This window comes from Cyprinodon variegatus, unplaced genomic scaffold (assembly GCF_000732505.1).
Source record: "Cyprinodon variegatus isolate N-32 unplaced genomic scaffold, C_variegatus-1.0 Scaffold590, whole genome shotgun sequence".
Lineage (NCBI taxonomy): Eukaryota > Metazoa > Chordata > Actinopteri > Cyprinodontiformes > Cyprinodontidae > Cyprinodon > Cyprinodon variegatus.
The window spans coordinates 529,592-553,708 of NW_015151043.1; the positions used below are offsets into that span (position 1 = coordinate 529,592).

The following is a 24,117-nucleotide window of genomic DNA, read 5'->3' on the forward strand; positions in this document are numbered from 1 at the left end:
ATCAACAGTCCAGTTTACTACATACAGCAAACACGGAAGAAGGTTGTCTGATAATTTGAGACCAAGATGTAACTTTTTGGTCTAAATGCGAATATTAACAGTGGTGGAAAAACTGACACTACTGGAACACGTTATCTCAATGATGAAACACTGTGGTGTTGGAGCAAAGAATGTACAGGTCAGTTCAGTGTTCACAACACTATTAATTGTACAGCAAAAGCTGCTTGGTAGCTTTTATATATATATATATATATATATATATATATATAAAAATGAGCATTTTATAAAACAACACCACAGCTGATGGAGTTTTGGATAGAGAATGTTTTACAAAGATTTGTCATTTTAAGTCGGAAATTAGAAAAAACGTTTTCTTTAATTAGACCTCTTAGGTGGGTTATTCTTTTCAGCAAATTTGTAATTTTTTCATTGTTCCATTATTTTCCAAACAAATTATAGTTTCAGTAAATATAGTGGAGCTAATTTTTTCTTGAATAAAGCCAGTATTTGTGTTTTCAAGGAAATTATAGGAGATTGTTTGTGGCTCGATGCACAAAAAGTTCTGTTTGTATTTTGAAGATGCTGCAGCTTCCTGTTGCATATTTCTGCTGCATTGTCTTCTCTCTCTTAACGGTCAGAGCATTGGTGGAAGCAGAGTGTATTCATGTAGTTTTAGATATAAATGCAAGCCCAGTTATTTATAGATCAGAAAGTTAGTGTTTATTAGTTCTTGTTTGATCGAGTTTTATCCAGGTTTATCTGTCCTCATATCAAAGCAGCAGTGTGTTGCTGCATGTTGGTGTGACTCCAGGAGTTAAAGTCAAACAGACAATCCCTGTTAGACCTGGGCTGCCCTACAGGTCAGAGATTGGATGAGATGAATGGAGGTGAGACAGAAAATCAGAGCACATCTTTTACACCTTTCTGTTGCTTCCTGTCGTCCATCCATCTTTTCCTGTTTTGCTTTTTGGACATCAGGAGAGAGAAACTCAATCTCAAGTGTATTTTCCACTTCATGATCACAACCAGAACGCACACACAAACCAAACTTGCTATACGTTTTTTTTGCAGAGGAAATTATTAACTGACAAACTATTATTTTAAAGAAAAGTAAATCTAGTAGGTTATTGGTTTAAAAAGCCATCAAGATAAAATCTCTAGTAATTAATAATGGTGTTTGAATTAAATCTATAATTTTGCATTTTTAGTTGTCCATCTAAACACAATAAATTGCATTTAGAACTCATAAAATGCATGCAATTCTTAAAAACCAACAAGGAAAGGGTATAGCAATAGTAAGGCAAAGAAATAACTAGCATGTGGGTCTTTTTCATTTTTTTTTTTTTAAAGACCCAGTATAATGAGTAAGCTAACATGTTAATCTTTTTCTTTTGATAAACCTCTATTTTCTGTTTCCAGAAAGAAATAACTCTTATAGAAAGGCTGAGGAAAAAAGCATAAGACATGAACTAGGACTCCTTAGGACCTGGAGAGATCCATCTCTCCGGATCTAAACCACTAACATGCACTTCTCAATATTAGCTGCACTTAATCTGCAAATCTTTTATCTGCTATTATCTTTCACTATTTATCCTGAATTATAACCCCACATATATCTATTCATCTTATAGCCTCTTACAATTACTCCCTGTTTATATAAAAGATTTATAGTCAATACATACATAGTCTCCTGGATAGTTCATACATAGTCCTTCTAGATAGTTGCAAACTACATTTGGTTGCTTTGTACTTGTGACAGTGTAATGACAATAAAGTTGAACTCTATTCTATTCTAAAACTGCAGTTATGATCTATTAGACAAAAAATAAACAGAAATAAGAAAAATTTACATTTGAAATTTGTATATTTTCCAATGGAGCCAATAGGATGAAAGGGGAACTAAGCAATGGCGTAAATATCGGTAATCAGAGACAGCAGTTGCTTAAGGGCCCACAACCTCTTAGAGCCACTGACACCTGCCCATATAACATGTTTCAAACCTCAATAAAGATCTTAAAAGAACAATGTATTTGAGTATTTTATTTTTTACACTACAGCTTGAAATTATGGGCAACCCAGAGCGTAGATTAACACCATAACCGTTACGTACAATGTGTTAGCGACGATGGATACCAAAAAGAGGTATTTGAGCGGATTCCAAAAAAAATGTGTGATCATACACTACTAAGAATTTCATAATTGTATCTTCTTGGCCGATTTATGGAACTATCTCCTTATCCTGAACCTTTATCACGTATTCTACTTCATATGGGGCCCAGCCAGATAATGTTGCTTACGGAACTAAGTGTATACATTACATAAAGAACTATTAATAATGATTTACCTGTTTAAACAAAAAAAATGTCTGGCTGATTGTGTTAATTAAGTAACTTAGTCCTAGAAAATTAAACATTTTATTCTGAAGTTTAAAGACAGTAATTTGATTTAGCTCTTGTATAACATCTTAATGTGGCGTCTTTGCTTGTATTATTACAAGTAGGAATGATTTGCTTCTGTTGTTTGAACATGTTAAAGCTGAAACAGCTGTCAGAAAGATTCATAATACTTTGAATCAGCATCTTTACTCCCTGAGTGAAGACTTATAATCACTTCAAAGCACTTAATGTTATTACAACAGAATCCTATTTGAGCATCTTGCATTTCTCATTTCATTACTTTGCCTCAGCTCTGAGGTTTTCTGCACAGAGCTCAAATCTAAAGGAAATTTATGTTGCCAACAGCTTTCCTGTGTTGGGTTTCTTTTTTATTGTATAGAAAAGAGAAAAAAAAAGGCCCCATCGAGAGTTTGGATGCCAGCTGGCTCTTAGAAACGCTTTGCCCAGCGATCTGTGTACTGCCATAGTCGCAAAAGAAATAGGGAGAGATGGATGGGGGTGTGGCAGCTGGTGAATAATGGACCGGGAGGATGGAGTGAAATGTAAAGATGTGTAAAATGTTTAAGAGGAAAAGAGAATAAATCAGCAGACAAAAGGATGGATGAAGACAGAAAGTGGATTCTGAGAGGAGCGAGGGAAAGAAAGGAACAGATGATGATGCCAAACTGAGCTGAAGGAGCGGAGGAAATGTTGATATGGGGCAGATTGATGCTGAACCTGTGGGGACTGGATGGAGAGAAAGTGGATGAATGAGGTGGTTTAGTGCAGGTTTGTGTGAGGAAAGCGGATAAATCACGATCAACACAATAACAACACTACAGAAGATCGCCTCGTCTGTAAGTGACGATTACAAGAGTCTTTCAGCAAAAAAATAGATTGGAAGGGGGCGTGAAAAGTGATTCCCTGGAAAAATGCTGAGCATGCATTTAACAGACATATGCACAGAGATTTTACAAGACTTTTCTACATTACTCATGGTAACACCTAGTAAATGTAGCTTTACTTCCCATCTACGTCTCTACAGTGGGTGTAGAAGCTATACTTTAGTTTTTTTTTTATAAGACGGTGACTAATCATTTTAGAGGTTTTTGCACATTTACACTGACCTTTATCCTGTATTATTAAACAGCTCTCTGTTTAAGCAGAAACCGGATAAGTTTCTGTTTACCGGTTCTGGCTGCTCTTGGTTGTGTGTGAACTATCCTGTAAATACCAGGGCTGCAATTAACAATTATTATGCTAATCAATTCTTCTTTCTATTATTTTTCCCAATCGTTTGATTAATTATTTGATAGCAAACGGCACTGTGAAGAATTTTTTACAGAAATAAACCATTACACCTCTGAGTTTCTCTATTAGCTAAAGGCATATTTTAGTGTCTTTATACTCAAGTTAACTATTAATCAATTACTGAATCAGTTGATGAGTACATCAATGATCAATTAATCTTGATTAATCTGATTAATTGTTTTAGCCCTAATTATCTGTAGATATTAGATTAGTTTGAAGATTATTTCAATAATCAATTAATCACGATTAATCCAATTACTTGTTTCAGCCCTAGTAAATCAACACCAAATATGATAAATGAGAGCACTAATACCTATGATTATAATATGGGGCCGCCATCCACCAAAAATTGACCCCAATCTACTTTTGCTGTAAGGCGGAGTCAGTCTTTGGTGGCTGAGGTGTGCAAAGGCGCAGCAAAAAAAAAAACAACAAATCAATAAAGCATATTACAAACACAAAGAGGAGACAAGCATTCAAAAAAAACAAACACAAAATTAGACTAACATAAAACAAATACAAAGGAAATGGTATTGCATGTAGCAGCTGCAAGAAAACAGCTGCAAGGTAAGAAAAACTGCTGTTTGTCCTTACCAAATGTCAATCATATTTATTTGTACTAATCTCTTATTATTAGGAGTTTATTCTTGTTCAGATCTTGTAATTGCAACTTCTCCAAAAAGCATGAAAACCTGTTATTGCAGACTAAACTGAAACCCTTCTCTAACGTTAGCTTCTGCACAGCAAGCAATAGAGAAAGCGATGTTCAGTGGAGAAACCTATCTGAGCGTGATTCTGTTTGTCAGGGGGAATATTACACGGAGCGGAGCTGAAGGAAGCAGCTCGCACACTCAGCAGAAATGTTTGAAAGCGGTGTTTAAGAGAAACGATCATATCTTGCTACTTCTGTTCTGCTTGTGGACGTATGACTCATTCCTCTCTGTGTGAAGTTTTTTCACTTACTTGTGTTTTTAAACCTAAGAAGCAGCTAGAAATAGTGATTTGTATAATGTTATTTGTGCTCTGCTGTGTTCTGTGTGTTTTTCCACCTATGAATGCTCATCAGTAACAGATGGTCCTTAAACCGGCGTGTTTGCTCAGCCAGGAGGAAGGGGTAGGTGAGCGAGAGAATGAGGGGATAAAATAAATATAGAGAAAGAGGCGGGAGGGGGCATGGATTACAAACATGACGAAGGATGTGTGGTGAAAATTTCACACAGAGAGAGAGGAGGGAAGGAGCAGAGGCTTCAACACGCAGGAGGCTTATAAAACCTAAAGTCAAACGGGGGAACGACATTTAGCTGCATTCATTTATCAGTGGAACAAAAGGGAGACAAGACTGATGAGAAATGTAAAGAGAAAGAGAGGTTCAGTTTGTTTTACACAAGGCTGTGACTTTGCTTTCACTTCATCCACTTTCTCCCTCCTGTCCCTGCAGTAGCCATGTCTTTCCTTATAAGGAGTGAGTCTGGGAGAAGTTGTCAGGGAGTGAACAGAATAACAGTGCAGCCACTCCCACCTTTTTTTCTCTGCTCCTGCAAAACTGAGCAGTTTAACAACAGAACGTTGACAGAGAAAAATACAAAAATGCAATTAAACAGGCGTAAGAACCTACCTGCAAACAAAAGTATTTCCTCTTTTCACCAATTTTGTAACCCTAACCATATACGTGACACAAACTGATAATATAAAATTGTTAAAGTGGGGGGTCAATTTTTACTCGGCCCCCTTTAATTTGTCATGTCTGTTTAAAATCAAGAGCAAAATGTTGCATTAGGGGATCAACTTTTTGGTAGAACGGCATTGAGATGGAGAACAGATGGGTCAACACGGAATGACTGCGTTGCTCAATGAAATGACTAAAAAGGTGGATGGTAACTCTGGGGTAGCTGCAGAGTCTGAACCTTATGCTAGTTGGGATCCTTTAGCAACACGGGAGATACAATTTTTACTGATGCTCTCTATTCTTTTTGACAAAGTCTGGGTTATTTTTGCAAAGATGACTGGGAAAAATAACTCAATCTCTAGATGTGCAATTCTGGTAGAGGCCAAAGTTGGTTTTGGAAGAAGTTTTGATAGATGCTTCTTTTGGGGAAATCATAAGTGTTGTCACCAAGTATCCCAATAGAATACATTAAGGTTCATGGTTGTGATTTGACCAAATCTTGAAAAGTTGGAGGTAAAATTATTGTTCCATCTCAATGGAAGTGTTCATATTGGTACTGATTCAATTAGCACTCAGGTCCAGGTTGTAATGTCCTAATTTGACAGCTTTTGTCTGTGTTTCTTTGTAAAGGTTCTCCAGAGTTTATCCTACAGATTGAAACCTCATTTTTTGCTCTCAATGTTCTTTAGAAGATCCTGAATATTTTCTGGCATATTTAGCTCTGGGCGCTATGAGCTATTTCAAAATGTCTGATTTATTCTGCTAAAGCCATCCTTTTGTTGAATCATCGTCCTAGTCGATGGTAGAAATAAAACCTAAGCTCCATTCAGTGTGGGCCAAAAGTTTAACTTTGGTTTTATCAGTTTCCAATAAGGTTATAGATGAAAGGAGGACTGATGTGTCCCCATCTGACCCTAATGTCATCACATATGGATAACATCAACCGATTAACTGATTCTTTTGTACATTTAGAAGCTTGGACACACTATGGATCTAATACACTGCTCAAAACATTTAAGGGAACACTCAAATAACACATCCTAGATCTGAATGAAAGTCATATTCTCATTCAATACTTTGTTCTGTACAAAGTTGAATGTGCTGAAAACAAAATAAAAAAAATCATCAATGGAAATAAATGTATTAGCCAATTGAGGCCTGGATTTGGAGTCACAGACATAATTAAAGTGTAAAAATTCACTGCAGGCTGATTCAACTTTGACATATTGTCCTTAAAACTGGTCAAAATGAGGCTCAGTGTTGTTACTGGCCTCCATTTGCCTGTAGGACCCTACAACACCTGGGCATGCTCTGATGAGGTGGCGGATGGTGTTTTTAGGAATGTCATCTCAGACCTGGACTAATGCATCCACCAACTCCTTGAAAGTCTGTGGTGCAAATTAACGATGGTGGATGGATCCAGGTCTGGTGAACAGGCGGGCCAGTCCATAGCTTCATTGCCTCCATCTTGCAGGAACTGCTGTCACACTCCAGCCACATGAGGTCTATAGCATTGTCCTGCATTAGTAGGAACCCAGGGCCAACCGCAACACCATAAGATCTTAGAAGGGGTCTGAGGATTGGTTTCTGTTGGTGCAGACACATGCATATGTGTGGCCTGCTGGAGGTCAATTTGCAGGGCTGTGGCAGTGCTCCTCCTGTTCCTCCTTGCTCAAAGGCAGAGGTAGCGGTCCTGCTGCTGAGTTGTTGCCCTCTTAACGCCCTCTCCATGTGTCCTGGTGTACCGGCCTGTCACCTGGCAGTGCCTTTAAGCCTCTGGACACTACGCTGACAGGCACAGCAAACCTTACCACAGCTTGCATTGATGTGCCTTCCTGGACAAACTACACTACCTGAGCCACTTATGTGGGTTGTTGGGTCCTTCTCATGCTACCACTAGTGTGAGAGCATCACTAACATTCATTCATTCAAGTGACCAAAACATCAGCCAAAAAGCATAGGTACTGATAAGTGGTCTTGGGTCCCCACCTACAAAATCAGTCCTTTATGGTGTCTTGTTATTTTCCATTAACTTCCTCCTGTTATCTTTTCCATTTACACAATAGGATGTGAGGTTGATTGTCAATCAGTGTTCCTTCCTAAGTGGACAGTTTGATTTCACAGAAGTTTGATGTAATTAAAGTTATACTGTGTTATTTACATGTTCTCTTTTTTAAATGTTCCCTTTATTCTTTTTCAATAGGGTTTTTTTTAATCCTTCTTCATCTTGAACTTTTTTGTGTGGATCCAACCTAAGACAAGCTTTGGGTTGGTTATATTTTCCTCCACCGTCGCTAAAACCAAGGTTTATTTAAGAAAAGTAACGCCGTGGGGCATGATGCTGCCATTTGTATTTGTTGTTTAGGTTCAAAGTATGTCTTAAAGGTATAGTGGAGGATGTTCTTTTTCCGGGTGAATCATCAAAATAAATGGTCCTCCTAATTGTCAATCATTCTGGTGATATGTTTACGTAAGGCCGTCCTACGTCCTCGTCCACATTTTCACTTACCGGTACTGAGTCTGACATAGTAGGAAATTTGCAAATCTTCATTTGGAAATTAAGGTTTTTGGAAAGCAAACTTTTAAACAGAGCTTGCATGAACATAATCTACACAAGGTTTATGGAGGGTTTTTCCAAGTCTGGATGTTTTCTTCAGAAGAGAAACCTTCGTATACTTTCCCCTTTTTATTTTTTCTTGTTCCTGTGGAAATAAGCCCTCAACTTTTTCTAAATCAATTTCCTCCTCCTCATTATGCTCTTTATCCTCCACCTTTATCCTCAGAGAAACAGAAAAGTGTGTGTTAATCTCCCTCTTGTCTAATGCCTGAGTGGGCGATGCTTTCAAACTCCCTCACGGTCATTACACACACACACACAGACACACACGAAGCATGGCGACTGCTTCTAACATCACATGTGGGCTTTGGCGTGCTCTTGCCGTGTGTGTTTGTGTCCGTGGAAAAGTGTGTACATGTGTTCTTCTGTCACAGCGTGTGTTGTTTACAAAAAACAGGGGGAAGCATGACTCACCCTGGGAGAGCAGGATAAGCGAAAGATAAGATGGAGGAGTAATGAGGAAGGGATGCTTAATTTTGGATGACAGATGAGCACTGGCCAGAGGGAAGGATGGAAAAAATTGTCACTATATTTACAAACTGATTTCCTCTGATCCTGTCCTCTCTGAGTCTGAGTTTAATTTCTAGTGATTGCTCATTTTGGTCCAAGACATCATTTATCCTTCCTTCTTATATATTTTTTTAAAAGTTGTACTTACTGATTGTAAAGTAGGAAAGATTGCTGCTGATTTGCACAATATAGATTTAAAAAGAGCATTTTTAAACTATTTTAGTGTCATTTAGAAAATTAAAATAATGTAACTTGTGGTGCATTTTTTTTTTTATTAGTAGCGAAAAATTATTAGGAACTATCGGTCCAACTAGAACCTAAATTTAAACATAAAATGTCAAAAAATTTTACCTTGAAGTTATTTGGAAATTTGTCTCTTAAGCTCTAATATCCAGCAAGTGTTTTATTAGAATAAAGAAGTTATTGAAACGTCTCAAGGATTAAAATCTTTTTTTTTTTTTTTTTTATAAAAAGCAATAGCATTTTTATTCCTCTGAACCATTAAAGAATGATTGGACTCTTTACTGATTTACTTGCAGTCTTTGTCTTGATAAAAGCATCATCCATAAAGAAATTATTTGCTGCTGCAAATCCTGATTTAGTTTACTGTCTCAAAATCCTGCAGTTTATATTTTTTAAAGACAGCAATTGATTAAACATGTGGTACTTTCTATCATGATGTTTGCTTCCCTTTTGTGTGTGGAGGACATTTTCCTCTGAGTCCTTTCTTACCCTCATATTTGTGTAGGTGTTTAACAATAGTGCAAGTCATCATCTCTCCACTCCTTAAGATTTCTGCCTAATGCTGGAATTCAAATGTGTCCGCAAATAAAGTTTTATTCTAGATTTCTCTTACTCCACCTCATCATTCTTCTCGACTCCGTTTCATCCTGTAATAATTTTTAAGCAGTAAAGCTTAACAATTCCCTAAGTAGCCACTATTATGTTATTCTTATAGATTTTTCTAAGGTCCTCATTTTTTTCTATAATCTTTTTGCTGCTGTAAACACCAGAATTTCCCCACTGAGGGACAATAAAGGGATTTTCTATTCTATTTTGTTCTATTCTAAAAACATTATTTCTGTATTTTCTAAATAGCTTAAAGATGAGCAAAACCCCAAATTACCCTTATAAAATGAATTTGAAGGCTAAATACAACTTTTTAAAAAGTGGCTCCTTTATCATTAATTACAGCCTCATTGCAGCATGGTTTGGGGGGGGATCAGCTAAAGACTACTGGGATGTAACGAGATCCTTAATCACATTTTTTCCTTTCACTAAATTTTCCATTAACCTGCATGGTCATGGAAATCCAAATGGCCAGCTTCTTGATGTTTTTTTTTGTGCCGTTTTCTATTTTTATTTTTCATATTTTCAATTAATAGATGATAATTATATTAGCCAAAAGTAAACACTAAAATAAATCACTGTTTTGAATCTATATAACTCATAATTTTTTAACTCTATTTTATTATTGATAATATTCCCATGTTTTGAGATGCTGCTATATGGTCCTGCCAGGGGGTGAGGGGTCTATATCACATGCTGGTGGATCCGGCTCAGCCTGAGAAAGCAGCAGGAGCGCCCTCCATGTGGGCCCTCTACCTGTGAGGAGGAATGTGGAAGCCAGGGGGTGGGGCTTATTCTATGGAGGACCGATCCTGCCATCATTAAAAATACGTAGAGAAATAAATGAAGGACTTACTAATATAAATTGCTGAAAAAAGTAGCTAATAATATTAATTTGTGTGCCATTAAATGTGACAAAATAATAAAAAGAAGACATTTCTTCAACAATTGATTCAAAAAAATATACATTTTAACTTACACTTTTATGTTTACTTTTCTTCTTGCTTTTATGCTGACTTATTTTTAACCCACTTCTTTTCTGTTATACATTTTTATTGAAGTCTTTATTTTGTATTTGTGTATTTATTGCAAGTGGGGTTTTTTAGTTCCGTATTTCCACTGAAACCTTTTTTATTTTTTCATATTTATTAGGGGTGTAAATCACATCCATCATGGCGATTCGATTCAGTATCGATTTCCTGACCCAACGATTCAATTATTTTCGATACTCAAGAATACACCACGATACGATACGATTCGATTAATTGATTAATTTTTATTTATTTATTTTTTTTAAACCTTACAGGCTAAACAAAGTTTCAAGTTTGAAATAAATAATAAAAAAGCTGTAATATCGTTATGCATTTTTTTTTTTTTTTTTTAGAAACAACAGCAAATAACAGAAGTAGAAAAGTTGCATCAAAAAATACTGCACAAAATCAGTGCGATGAGTTCAATTCAGTACCTCGGCTCCAGACGTTTATTCACACCAACATTTTTAAAAGTTGTTTTTATTTTTGTCTAATAATGATTTACACCACAACATTTTCAAAGCATGTTTTTACTTCACCAGAAATATTCCTTTTCATTTTTTTTAATCATCCTTGTATTTCTGAAAGAATGATTTATTTCTGCCTCTAACTTTTCTAACAGTTTTTTTTACACCTGCCCTAATTATTTGCTTCTCTTTTTCCACTTCATCCACTTGGTCGTCTGCAGCCCTTAATGTTTAAACAATGCAGGGAAGGGAGATGGAGGGAAGCAAAGTAGAAAAGTAAAAATAAAAGTGTAAGTTAAAATATATAGTTTTTGATGAATAATTGATCAATTGTTGAAGAAATATGTTGTTTTTATTATTTTGTCACATTTAATGGCAGACAAATTCATATTATTAGCTACTTTTTCAAGCAATTTATATTATTAAGTCCTTAATTTATTTCTGTACGTATTTTTAATTATGGCAGGATCGGTCCTCCATATTTTTCCAACATCATCTCTCATTTTCTGACTTATTAAAAATGTTAAACTTCTTAAGAAGCTGATTAGAGGATTGATTTTAATCACATGACAATATTTTTTTTTCTACCTTATACATATCAAAAACTTTTGGATCAATTGGTCTTATCTTTCCATCTCATATATTGTAAGTAATAGACGACAGAAATATTGCTTATTGTTTGGATGTTGATGCAGAGGGCAGCTAAGGTTGCTGAGGAATTCATGCAGGATATAAACTGATTCTGCTTTCTGCTGAAATTATTTTACATCATTAAAATATGATGAGATCACTGCTCATATAAAGCACATCATTTCAGTCTGCTGCACTCATATGTGTTTCCAGATCTGCATCCTCACTCATTGTAAATGAGTCTTCATGGCTGCTGCATGCCCTGCACATGTAGCTGACATCCTGGAGGATGTTTCTGTTGCAAACATGTCAGGACTGTTGAGGAAGCTTGATTGGCATGAATAATGGGATCAAGTGAAAGTTTTACACAGAATTTGAGTAAAACGGTATCCAAGCAGTTAAAAGTTCAGGTTTTTACCTAAATGTGGCTTTTGGATCACCTCTACCTGTTTGTGTATTTATTCAATCTTTCCACCCATTATGTTTGGCTGTGTTTGGGTGGATATATGTGTTTTGGTGAACTCCTCTTTCTCCCGTACAATCAAAAAGCTTCTGTCAGGTTTAAAGCTGACGAAGCCAAAGACGACTCAGTGAAAACTAAGAAGAAGAAAATAAAGCTTCTTCTGACCTCTGTCCTAAAACCCTCTCCCTTCCTTCTGTTTCTGGCAAACAGAGTTAACCAGTTTTCTCTCCTTAATCTGTTCTTATCTCCCTCTGTGGGATATTTTTCTTTTTCTCCTTGTGATATTTTCTTTCCTCCTTCTCCTCCTGGTCTGGCATTTCTCAGCTCTGCATTCCAGCTGCATGGATGGCCGCGCTCTCCTTCCTTCTGAATTCCTCTTATGTAGCCCTTTGAAGTTGTGTGCCAGTGCTCATACTGCATCTGCCTGATTTCTTGCTGGAGTCCACTTTATTTACATTTGAGGAAGACCGCCGAGGCTTTCCCCCCCTGAGAATTTTAAGGTGGTGCATCTATTTCTGTAACAAAAACATTTAGTTGAATGAATGGTCATTTCTTCAATGTTTACAAAGCTCCTCATCGTGCTCATAAATCCTACTACAGCAAATATGAAACTATTTTCATCCTCTTATTTGACTTATAATAAATGTTTCGGCCAGATTAATTAGTTTCTTCCCTTAAACTAAATGCAAAGATCAATCAATGCCTTAATTTGATATCCACACATTAATCAACTGCCATCTTTGTTTATGCACCTAATTCCTGACAGAAAATAATCACCACAGTATGATGCAGCCACCACCATGCTTGTGCTAGCCTTCTTTTCTACTGTACTTGAAGCCAAAACTTTGTATTTTGTTGAAATATTTAATGAGAGTTTTGCTTCTCCTGACAATTAAAGTTTGTTTCTGCAAAATTCAAGAAGACATCTAGATCTGGCCTCTGCACCTGTTTAGTGTTATAGCAATGGTTTATCTACTGAAGCGCCTTCCCTCATTACTCATTTTGGGTAGATTGTAGAAGGTGCATGATTTTAAAAACCTCCTTACAAATATAGGAAAACACATTATTTGATGAATGTTTATTTATTTTTTTATTTTTTTTTAGGCCAACATCAAAAATCTGTTTCTCTCTGAAGACATTCTCTTTTTTAAGTCCCCTACATGGCTGGTTATAAAGTCCAAGCAGGAGATTTATTACTTAATTTAGAAAATGTATCTTATAAAGGATGGATTTGTGGAATATTAGTTATCCTGGTATTACGTCTTCTCACCTTAGTTGTGGTTTATCTGCAGTTCCTCAGAGACTATACCTGGGATTGTTCTCAAATTAATGATCTCCTTGTCTAAACTGTCAATATTTTTTTTACATAAAATATTGTTTTATAATCCGAATTCTGTTTTTTAACTACTTCCAAACTTTATTCTTCTCTTAATTCTGAAGAAAACCTTTAGTTTTTTCCATGACAGCTGCATTAATACCGTACTTTACTAGTAAGGTTACTTCAGAGGGTAATAGGATTTAATGTATTTTTATTGAGGTGTTATGTGTACGCTGGCAGCTTGTTAAGCCTGCTAAATTTAGTGAATATGGATCCATTTACTGGTGAATTTTACAAACGTTTCTTGTAAAGAGAAATTAGAAAAAAATTACCAATATTTATTCATTCCTTGCATTATAAAGTAATACTCTATTTTTTTAAATTTACGATTAATTTATTTATGTGGAAGGATACTTTGACAGCTGGATCAAGCCAGTGTAATCTCATATATGAGGTGCTGTTGGCAGTAAGATGGTGATTAGTCCAGGAAAAGAAACCAAAATGAAGAAAATAAGAGTCTTTATTCCATCGTCAGCCTCTCAGTGTCGAGGGAAGTCCCAGAAATGTCAGCGATCAGCCTATTTGGGTCTGTGTTAAGCAGCTCAACTGTATGAGTCAGCAAACTAACCCACATTCTCACAGAGGGATACAAGAGAGACAGGAAGATTAAGATGATATAAAACTGTCAATTGTCTTCTATATGTGTCAGTCGGGTTGCAATAAACTCATAGGGAGAGAGAAAGCAAATGGGAATCTTTCCTGGGTTCTTTCGGTTTTACTTGTAATAGCTCCTTTAATGCTAACTGTTATTTCTGTATTTCTGCTTTACCTTGTTATTTATTTGAACCCTTTATCAGTTCTGTACATGTTTCCTCCTTAATTTTCTTCCAATTGCTGTTTAGCTGTTGCTGCAGGAAGGTGATGCAGTCGTTTCTCTTATCTAAGCTCAAGACAATCATCCTTTGTTTTGTTTAGTTCACCTTTTATTTGCAGTTTTCTCTCTTTCTCTTAACTACCTGCATCAGCTCTGGGACCACATCATGACTCTGGGGGTGGCGACCCGGCTGCCGTACGAGTCCCGTGTGACACGTTTAAGCAGACCGCACGATGACATGACTAACGGTTTTAATTCACACTGACTCAGTCCCGGTTGTGTCAGATCTCCTTTAGCCAGGCTAGCTGTGAATATGCACCTGTCAGCTTGCTTTAGTAACACATCTGCAAAGATGACACACATATGCTCTCTCTGTCAGCCTCTGTCTGCGTCCGAGACGTTGCCTAAGAGTCTTGATCCTCACTGTAAGAGGATTTAAAGTACAAAGCAGTGTTTTCCTACATCATATACGATGCAATATGGACTTTATACTTTCTTGCACAGATAATTATCTATGGGATTTTTTTTAATCCAACACAAACGTCCATATCAGTAGGTATTCCTGCACAGATTGCAGAGGGATAAAGTAATTGTACAGAATAGTGACACCTGGCTTTGATGCTTTAAATTACAACCAACTTCTAAATGCCTCCTGCTTCATTCCAGTAGTTTTATGATGAATAATTTAACAAAGCTGAGTTGTTGTAGATTGTTTTCCCTTTTGTTTCTGTCTCTGTTGCATTAACAATAGCTCCACTGTTGATGAGAACCAGAACATTCTGTCTCCTCTGGAACCACAGCTGAGGTTGCACGGTGTATTGGAGGTTTAACCTTACAGCAACATGACTGAAAGCAATTTGCATACCATGAAGAACTGCTTGGACTTTAATTATTTTATCTTGTAATAGAACTATCAGGTTACCAGGCTCTGTTTGCCTGTAATTTATTAATTGACTTTCGTTTTTGTTTTTTGTTAATGCTGAATGAATGAATTTTGCTACACCCTAATTGGACATTAGTTCTTTAACTCTGGAAATGTCCATCATGACAACAAGATTTCAGCCATAATTAATGGTTTCTAGTTGTAGTAGCTAAAGCTTTGAGTTAATTCTGAATCTCTCCTCCTTTGGTCTGAAGTTTATTACCTCAGTTTGGCTTTTATTCAGTTGGAGAAAATTATGGACAATCCACATATTGATCAGTTCTAAGCATTTTCTCAACGCTCTGATCGGTTCGCAGTCACCTGGTGGCATTATGATGCAAATCTGATCCAAAAGCCTTCACTAAACTAAAAGGATGCAGCGCTTAAAGATTGGATTATTTATTTTTTTGCATTAAGAATATATAACGTTTTTTTTTTCCAGGTTTCGCCTCATTGTCCGGCAAACAGAATACATTTTTAAATAGCCTTTTTGCAAAAAAAGTAATATTTAAATGAACATTTTACAGCTGTAGCAAGGTGCACCATTTTCTTTAGAATCAGGAAAATTAGAATGCCTTTATTATCATTATACATGTCACAATAAAATGATCAATATCAGTGCAAAGGCACAGTAGGAAAAAAGGAAATAAGAAAAGTATGTGAAATATATACAATTTAATCATGTAGAAATAAGTGTGAAGTGCGCACAGTCTTGTCAAACATGGTTAATATACAGATTTAGAATAAATATAAATTGCACATAAATGTATGATGTCTATCACTGATTAGAATATTGCATATGATTAGGATTACACCTGAGAAATATCAGTACATGTTAGAGTTCATAACTTAATATGAGGATTACCAATAAATTTAATTCAATTTTTTTTAGCTTGGGTCTGATTTTAATTTTAATTCCTTTAACACATATTTAACCAGAAAAGTAAAATATAAGTAATTAGTGAGGTTTGGATTTAAATTAAAACCCACCTGGGAGGCTAAATAATCTACAATGTGCAATAATAATCATATTGAATTACTGTAAAGTAGAGTGACTGTTTAAAGAAATTTAAAAATAAATAGTGTGAAAATGAAAGCCTGCAAAGCCATCGCAACAGAAGCTGGAATGTATGTCTTATAAACACACATGTAGTGATTTATTATGTTTAACAAAGTGGCATCTTGTTGCATTTTATCAGATATATCCCCCTGGATATGTCTCACTGGATCTGAAGTGTTTGCATCTGTAAAGCGGTTTAGTTCAGGCATTTCTTCACATATTTTATCAGCAGCCGCTGTTAAAGCAAAGCATGCTGAAACGCTGAAAGTTTCAGCTCCGGTGGTTCCCGTTTATCCTCCGCCGAGTAGACAAAAGGATGATGGCAGCCCAGGCAAATGTGCTTTTGCTCTGCAGCTTACCTCGGCTCAACCTGGTGATCCCCAGGAGCTCACAGGTCACCAGGGAAATATAATCCCCACAGCATGTTCTGGGATGAGCCAGAACACCTAAAAAGAAAAGCAGGAGGGAAAAGAACATGCTTTGTGTTGAGATAAAGCTCCTGTTATTACAGCAAAGCGTATGTGAGTTTTAACCAAAAGCTGCTTTATTCTGCTCTTTTTTGTGCTCTATTAATCACCTTATTAACGTCCCTAAATGCTGCCAGTAATGAACCGATGATTTTTCTACCTCTCCCAGCATCTTCAGTGCACCATCCAGGCCTTACAAGATGAGCTCAGGATCCAGCGAGATCTCAATCAGCTCTTCCAATCCGATTACTCTGAGTCGGGTCGACTTGGAGCCCAGCCCATTCCCCCTCAGGAGATGACCGAAGACAACTTCCTCCGTCTCCACAGCGAGTTCGAGCGGCAGGCCAAGGAGCTCTTCCTCCTGAGGAAGACGGTGGAAGAAATGGAGCTGAGGATAGACACACAGAAACACACCCTGACCGCCAGGTATGGATGGACAGAAATGTGACTGTTGTGTAACATCTCCTGGCTGAAAAAACGCCTCAGGCTCTACATGACTTGTGCGTCCTTCCTGTCTGACAGGGATGAGTCAATAAAGAAGTTACTGGAGATGTTGCAGAGTAAAGGTCTGTCATCGCGGGCGGCGGAGGAGGACCACGAGCGAACGAGGCGACTGGCTGACGCAGAGATGACCATCCACCAACTGGAGGGGCTGCTGGAGCAGAAAGACAAGGAGATGCTTCAGCTCAGAGAGGTGTGTGTGATCAGCACGGGGTGCAGAATTTATCTAGAAATAATCCCTCATGCATTTCTCATCCTACATCCCTCTTTTATTCTCTTATTTCTTACTTAAATTCTCACCCTTTTCATTTTATATTCATATTTACCATGCTTCTGTTTTGTCAAACAGCTCCCCCTAGTGTTCATAAAGGTGAAACAAAGCATGGCACTAATGCAAAATCTGCTGATAGGAAAATTATTGCAAATAATAAAAAAAAGTTGCTTCTTATAGATGTTCATTTGCAAAAACTTTCCTTTAAGTATGCTTAAACCATACATTAATAGTTGGTGATTTTAACAGGACAGAATCTGAAAATGATCCTAGCCTGTAATCATTAATTAGGGGCTTCTATCAACAACTGCTTAATGCAGTCCTTTAATGCCCAGCCCTCGTTTGCTATCATTGTTTCTGCACAAATTTCCTGTGTTTTTCAGCTGCTTTCCTCTCATACAGCGTTCAGAGAAATACAGGAACTTCTGTCTCCTGAGGAACTTGGATGCCATTATGCAGTCTTTCAAAGATGATTCCTGTTGAGGTTTTCTCTTACTAATTTCCTGATGTTCTGATGGCACACCTCCTGCTCCCTCCTGGGAGCAGAGCTGCTGTTCATTTAATGAAAGATCTCCGCTATAGTTGAGTTAAATAAACTGAAAAATCAAACCAAAAATTTAAAAACGGCTTTAGAGATGGGTTAGAGATTACAAATCAAAATATCCATTATGTTGAAATTAGAGGTTTTTATTTGGGATGCATGGATTAGGATTTTTTGCTGGTCTTAACCAGCTTTTTTTTTTTTTAAGGCAAAGCAAGTATAACACTGTGTGTGAGCCTTTAGCAGCAACTTTACTTGTGCAGTCATTTAAAAAAACGGTTATTAAAAAGATAATTTTCTTGTTTTGATGTCAATCTATTTATTTATCTTTATTAAAGGGATTTAAATGTGGAAAAACCCACAATGAAAAAAATGACCTTATGTTGCTGTGTTTAGTAACTCAGTAAACATGCATATTCTGGGAATGCAATAAATCAAACAGATGGTATTTATTTCCATACCGAAAATATGTCTGTCATTGTTTCATCATTTATTTTAAGGAGTTGTTTAACTTTGTGGTCATTTTCGCCTGCGTTTCCAGTGACATCTTCCTACTGCCAGCTTCACATGTGTAGGATTTTATGCTTCCTGGCTTTTTGCATTTGCTGCCTTTGTCAAACTGTAAGAAGCTAAAGAAATTCAGCCATGCATACTGTGTCATCTCCTCCTATCGGCTTTCTTCTGTCCCTGCTTGGCTCTTTTCAACTCTGTCCACTCCTTTTGTGCCTCTACATTAAACGTTGCACTCTCCCATCTACCTCTCCTTTTCGCTCCTGTTTCATTAGATGAGCTGGCTGTGATGGACTAGGATCAACCAGATTTGTAGGATCTAGTCACAGATCTCTTAAAATCTGGAGGCAGCTGTGTTTTTAGAAATGTCTTAGAATTTAGGAAATTTAGGATTTTGTTTCAGACTTCGGCTTGTTTCTGTCGAAGATCTTTTATAGTGATTTTGTGAGAGAACTGATCGAATTAGCCTCACCTCAGGCTGTCAGATCGGATTGTTTCCTGAAATTGTGTCAGTGGCATCATCCTCTTTCGACCCTGTTTTAACTATGTGGGACGGCCGGATCGACCGAAGAAAGCGAAAATCCAGCGCCTCTGCTCAAAGGAAACCTCTCCTCCCTACCTCCCTGTCCTCTCCGGTTCCTCTCTCCATCCCTGCCTCAGCTCCTTTCCATGTGTCCCCTCCTTTTCTGCCTTCTCCAGTATTGTCCCCGTCACATCATCCCTCACTCCCTTCTTCTCCGTCCTTCCCTGCCCCATTACCCCCTCCCAGACGCCACTCCATCCATCCCGTCTCCATCCCCTCATCCTGTCTTGCTCACTCTCCTTCTTTTGTCGTCATTTCTTCAGCCCATCCTTCCCACCGATCTCCCATCCAGCATTCCCCATCCTTCCCTGTTCCTGCTCCAAGGCCTACCCCAGTCATCCAGCCTTCCCGTCATCCTTTTCCATCAGCCACACTTGCCTTGTCTCCTTCCTCCTTGCGTCCTCCCCTTCATCCCTCTGTGTCTTCCTCTTTTTCTTCTGCTGACCATCGGGGTGTCTCTGTGTCCCAGGAGCTGCACAGGAGATATGAAGCAGCTCCAGAATCAACGAAGACCAAGGCCCTGCAGACTGTTATCGAAATGAAGGTAAACGTCTGGATAATCAATTTAATTTCATATCTTTATTTCATTTGTAAATTAAAGCTGATATTTTTCTGTTATTAGATGAACCATCTAAGTCTTCCTGGAACATGAAATCAAATAAAAAATAATCCTGGTAATAAAAAGCAATGCAGAGGCATCAATAAGTGTTTGAAACACTAATACCGGTAGTAGGTTTTGTGATAAAAAGCTATCATTTACTTCCAAACAATCTTTAGCTACTCTAATTTGGTATTTTATATGTTCAATTCAGCCCAAAAGCTGAGATTAAATGTTAAAATATAGAAATGAAAACACAGAAACAAAGCTGCTCAAGTCTGCAGATTTTTAAACATTCTGGAACACTTTATGATTTATTTAGTTTTCCTCAGTTGCATTAAATCTGTTTAGTCTAAAAGAAATCACGGCCAGATAAGGAGGATCTTATGGTACAATAAAATCCGTCTGGAGAAGGGTACCACACACAATGCATGGAGTTATCTCTGCAGCAGATCACAATAAAGACATTCATCAATGACTAGAAGACAATTTGGACAATGCTGTCGTTGCAAGAATGGAATTTCATTAAAAATACAAGGGATAGTCGGTGAGGCTGCTAAGAGGTCGGCTGCATCACTGAGGAGGCTGCAGGAATTTCTGTGAAGCAGAGAAATATTTCTCTAGGGAGAATAAAAAGCCATGATGACAGTTATGGTCAAATCCCTACAGGTTTCTGCTGGAAAAGTGAAGAATATGAGAGTCAAAGCTTAAAACAATAAGAATGAAGGTTTTGAAATGTATCTAGGATGGTTGTGGACAATCTGATGAATTTGAAGAAAAATGATGATTTAAACCTGTCTTGTTTACAACATACGTTTTATGCAATATATTTGATCAAACGTTGCTGTAGATGAGATCAAACGTCCAGTGATTTAACAAACCTATTTTTATTATTTTTTCTTTCTTTTATCCGGCAGGATGCAAAGATCAGCTCTATGGAGCGCGGCATGAGGGAGCTGGAGGAGGAGGTGATGATGCTGAAGTCCAACGGAGCTCTGAGCAGCGAGGAGAGGGAGGAGGAGATCAAACAGATGGAGGTCTACAGATCCCACTCCAAGTTTATGAAGAACAAGGTGATCAATGCATTAAAACGCATTACCTCCTATTTAGGGGAAACAAATGAACATTTAATATTTTCTCACTTGTATTTAGTCAGTTTAGCAGTTTGACATTTATGGTGAGCTAACTGGCTATAAACTGTGAAAGGCAGCAGTTTCTTTTTAGTGCAGTTATGCCTTCATGGAGTTTGGTTTAGATTATGTGCGCCGTACCTGAGGATGTGTTATACTGTTTACAACGATAATATTAATGGTTTCATTGATCTGTTTGAGAGAAATCCAATAACACAGACGTCCAGACAACGTTTATGATTCTCGTTCTTCATCCTGACATCCCTGGGAATGTGATGCCTGGTCCAACTGGGTCAGATTTATGCTTCCATTTCTTCTGAAATATCATGTGGGGGTGTAAATCACAGAGCACACACATCCACAGTGATCAGAAGCAGAGGAGCTTGAAAGGCTGATATATTATAGAAATAATGATGCGTCTCATAGAGATGTGTTTCTAGAGACAAAGACGTTTGAATTAACTTAATAAAAATAAAAATAGAAAATGTAAGGCTGCTTAAATTACTTTAATTAACTTTTTGCTTCTCTGTTCTAATTTTTTCTTTTAACTCCAGTAAAAGCTGTTTTTTATTTCTGACATTTTTGCTGCTCTTTTATTTTGTGCAACATTTACAAGCTGGGTGTCATGATCAGGGCTCCTCCTCTTCCTACCATCACAGCTGATTATAAAGAGCTGAGATATGAGGGAAAAGTCTAAGTATAGCTGAAGGCCACGAAGCCGGGCCTCATAATAAGTAGCCTCCATGACCCTTAAACCCCCTCCTCTCCTGCCAGGTGGAACAGCTAAAGGAAGAGCTAACTCACAGCCAATCAGAGAAGGAGGAGCTGAAGCAACGAGCCAATGAGCTCCAGCAGGAGGTGTCTGCAGTAAGAGAAGCACCTCTGTCCTTCCTTTCTTCCTTCCTTCCTTCCTTCCTTAGGCTTGATTAGTCTCTCTCAGTAGAATCGCAGCTCTACGATGTGTGGGGACGGCTGTAAGCAGCGATCGCTCAGATCTCACAGCAGCACTGTAATAAGTCGGCACATTATAAAGTTCTGCATGCACTCTCTGATTAAATCGCTGCCACTGCTCCATCAGAAGCACTGCATCATTTCTAATGCAAATGAAGTTGGAGAAAATTCCCCTTATCAGTTTTTTTTTCAATCTTATATAAAAAAACACACTTGCAGAGCTGCTGCTTAAACAGAGCGTATTACACCACTGTGGGTGGGATCTGTAGCATTTTGACTCTGTTTCTGTAGTGTGAGTGAAATAGCTGCTTAACAGACTTCTGCAGATTTTCATCTCTAACCTGCATCTCTTTCTTCTTGAATGACCTATCGAGTGGATCCGTTTGCTGATGAACTCCATTCTGTTATCTACAACCAATATCTCTAAAAGGTTTGGTTCGATTCTCTTCTGAAGCCTTCATCGTGTAGAATAAGGGGTTAATCAGCGGATTAACTGAAGTTTATAATTCTTATAATTTGAACATTTCTTACTGTAAATAGGAGGATTTAGTTTTTATGTTACAGTAGCATCAACTATTTACCTCTGGGTTTGAGGTAAGACTTCCAACCCAAAGATGGCTTCAGAACAGAATAGAACCAGACCTCATTTTAACTGTAGAGCAAAGTTATTGACTGACTTCCATGTGTTTCTAACTCTTCTCCTTTTAGCAAAAAGGAAATGATCAAAATAAATAGATGCTTCATAACTAACTTGTTTATAAGCCAACTATGGAGATCCTATTTCTTTCAGTCGGACTTTTGCTTTAGACCGTTAAACAATAGTACAAAATGTCATGTCAATGAATAATTTGAACTGTTCTTTTGCAGTGATGGGCTAATGAAACAACAAACAAGTTTTTAAAAACAGGGATTTGACATAAACTGTTTATTATTGTAGGATTTCTCTGTAGATGTTCCCTGTTTTATTTGCTTATTACTTCAAACAAAAGTTTGAGAATTTGTCTTGACGTCAGCAAACTTCCAGTGGAATGTTTGGTTTACTAACTCTTCTGGGGCAAATTAGTGGAGCTCATTTCTGTTGTCTAGGTTTTATGGCAGAGGACTCGGACCATCCAGCTGGTTTATCTAATCTAAAACCAGTTTTTGTGTTTTCAAAATTAATTTGTTTGAGCCAAAGTCCGACCTCTAATGACAAGATGGTCGGACCCTAAACTGTAAGATGATGAAATGTTTATGTCTCTGTAAAGTGTGAAGCCAGTTTACCATCTACATAGACTGTAAGGATTCTAAAATCAGGGAAATAATGACCTCCCAGCAAAACAAATGATTGTAACTGGCATAAATTAACAAATTGTTAATATTTATTAATATTAATTATTGAAGTTGTTTGTTGCATAACAAGACCTCTCAAAAATAAAAGCATGGAAGACCTGCAGTGAATTTTAACATGAATGAATATCATAAAGAGACTGTTTAATGTTCTAAAGCAAACATTTCATATTGTTCCTGTCCTTCCTCCGTGTTTCCCAGATGGAGCAGGCAAAGCAGGAGCTGAGTCGTAAAGACAGCGAGCTGCTGGCTCTCAGGACCAAACTGGAAACTTTAAACAATCAGTTTTCTGACAGCAAACAGCATGTGGACGTACTCAAAGAGTCACTCACCGCCAAGGAGCAGAGAGCTGCCATACTTCAGACCGAGGTAAACCTTTTATTTCTCACTTACCGCCGTTTATTCGTGTTTGATCTGTGCTTTATTTCTACTAGCTGGATCTTGTTTCTACTCAGGTGGATGCTCTGCGTCTCCGTCTGGAAGAAAAGGAGTCTCTCCTCTCAAAAAAGAGTCAGCAGATCTCGGAGCTGACGGAGGAGAAAAGCACTCAGCAAGGAGAGATCACTGATCTCAAAGACATGCTGGATGTTAAGGAGCGCAAAGTTAATGTGCTACAGAAAAAGGTGAGGAGCCTCATCCTGTGCATCCAACAAACCCTTTAAACTGATATCTGGAGAGAATTTCTAATTTTTATTTTTAATCAGACACATGCGAGGTAAATGGACAGGTGTGCTCCCAAAGCTGCTGCATCTGTGATTGTGCACATCTTTGCCCTCAGTCCACTTTTGCAAACTAAGAGAATTCACAAATACAGTAAAGTTAAACCTTAAATGTAAGGAAACTACATGGGAAAATAAGTTAAGCTGACAGCATTAAGGATTGGGTGCTGTAAAAGAAAGCAAGAAACAAACTGAATAGATCAAATCAGTTAAGAGACTCTACGTTGAGTAGCTAAACAAGAGCAAACCCACTAGCAACCCACCAGCTATTTAAAATGTCTTAACCCTTTATGGGGCAATTTTACATTTTTTATTCACTTGTATATATCACTAATGAATGGAGTCCCTCCATCTGTCAGTGAAGTCTAGAAGCACAATATATATCCAGCTATTCAGCAAAGATTCACATAATTTTGGTATTTGA

The 24,117-nt window shown here is 37.5% G+C and overlaps 1 protein-coding gene across 1 annotated transcript in view; it reads left to right on the forward strand.

The window, feature by feature from the left end:
* LOC107095987 (ELKS/Rab6-interacting/CAST family member 1-like) overlaps window positions 1-23,636 on the forward strand; it is a 53,026-nt gene extending 29,390 nt beyond the window's left edge. The window contains exons 5-11 of the mRNA XM_015392410.1: window positions 16,730-16,986; window positions 17,083-17,254; window positions 19,436-19,510; window positions 20,482-20,637; window positions 21,469-21,561; window positions 23,176-23,343; window positions 23,430-23,636. Of these exons, the coding sequence (XP_015247896.1) occupies window positions 16,730-16,986; window positions 17,083-17,254; window positions 19,436-19,510; window positions 20,482-20,637; window positions 21,469-21,561; window positions 23,176-23,343; window positions 23,430-23,636 (1,128 nt within the window). The remainder of the gene's footprint in view (window positions 1-16,729; window positions 16,987-17,082; window positions 17,255-19,435; window positions 19,511-20,481; window positions 20,638-21,468; window positions 21,562-23,175; window positions 23,344-23,429) is intronic.
* The last annotated feature ends 481 nt before the right edge of the window (window positions 23,637-24,117 follow it).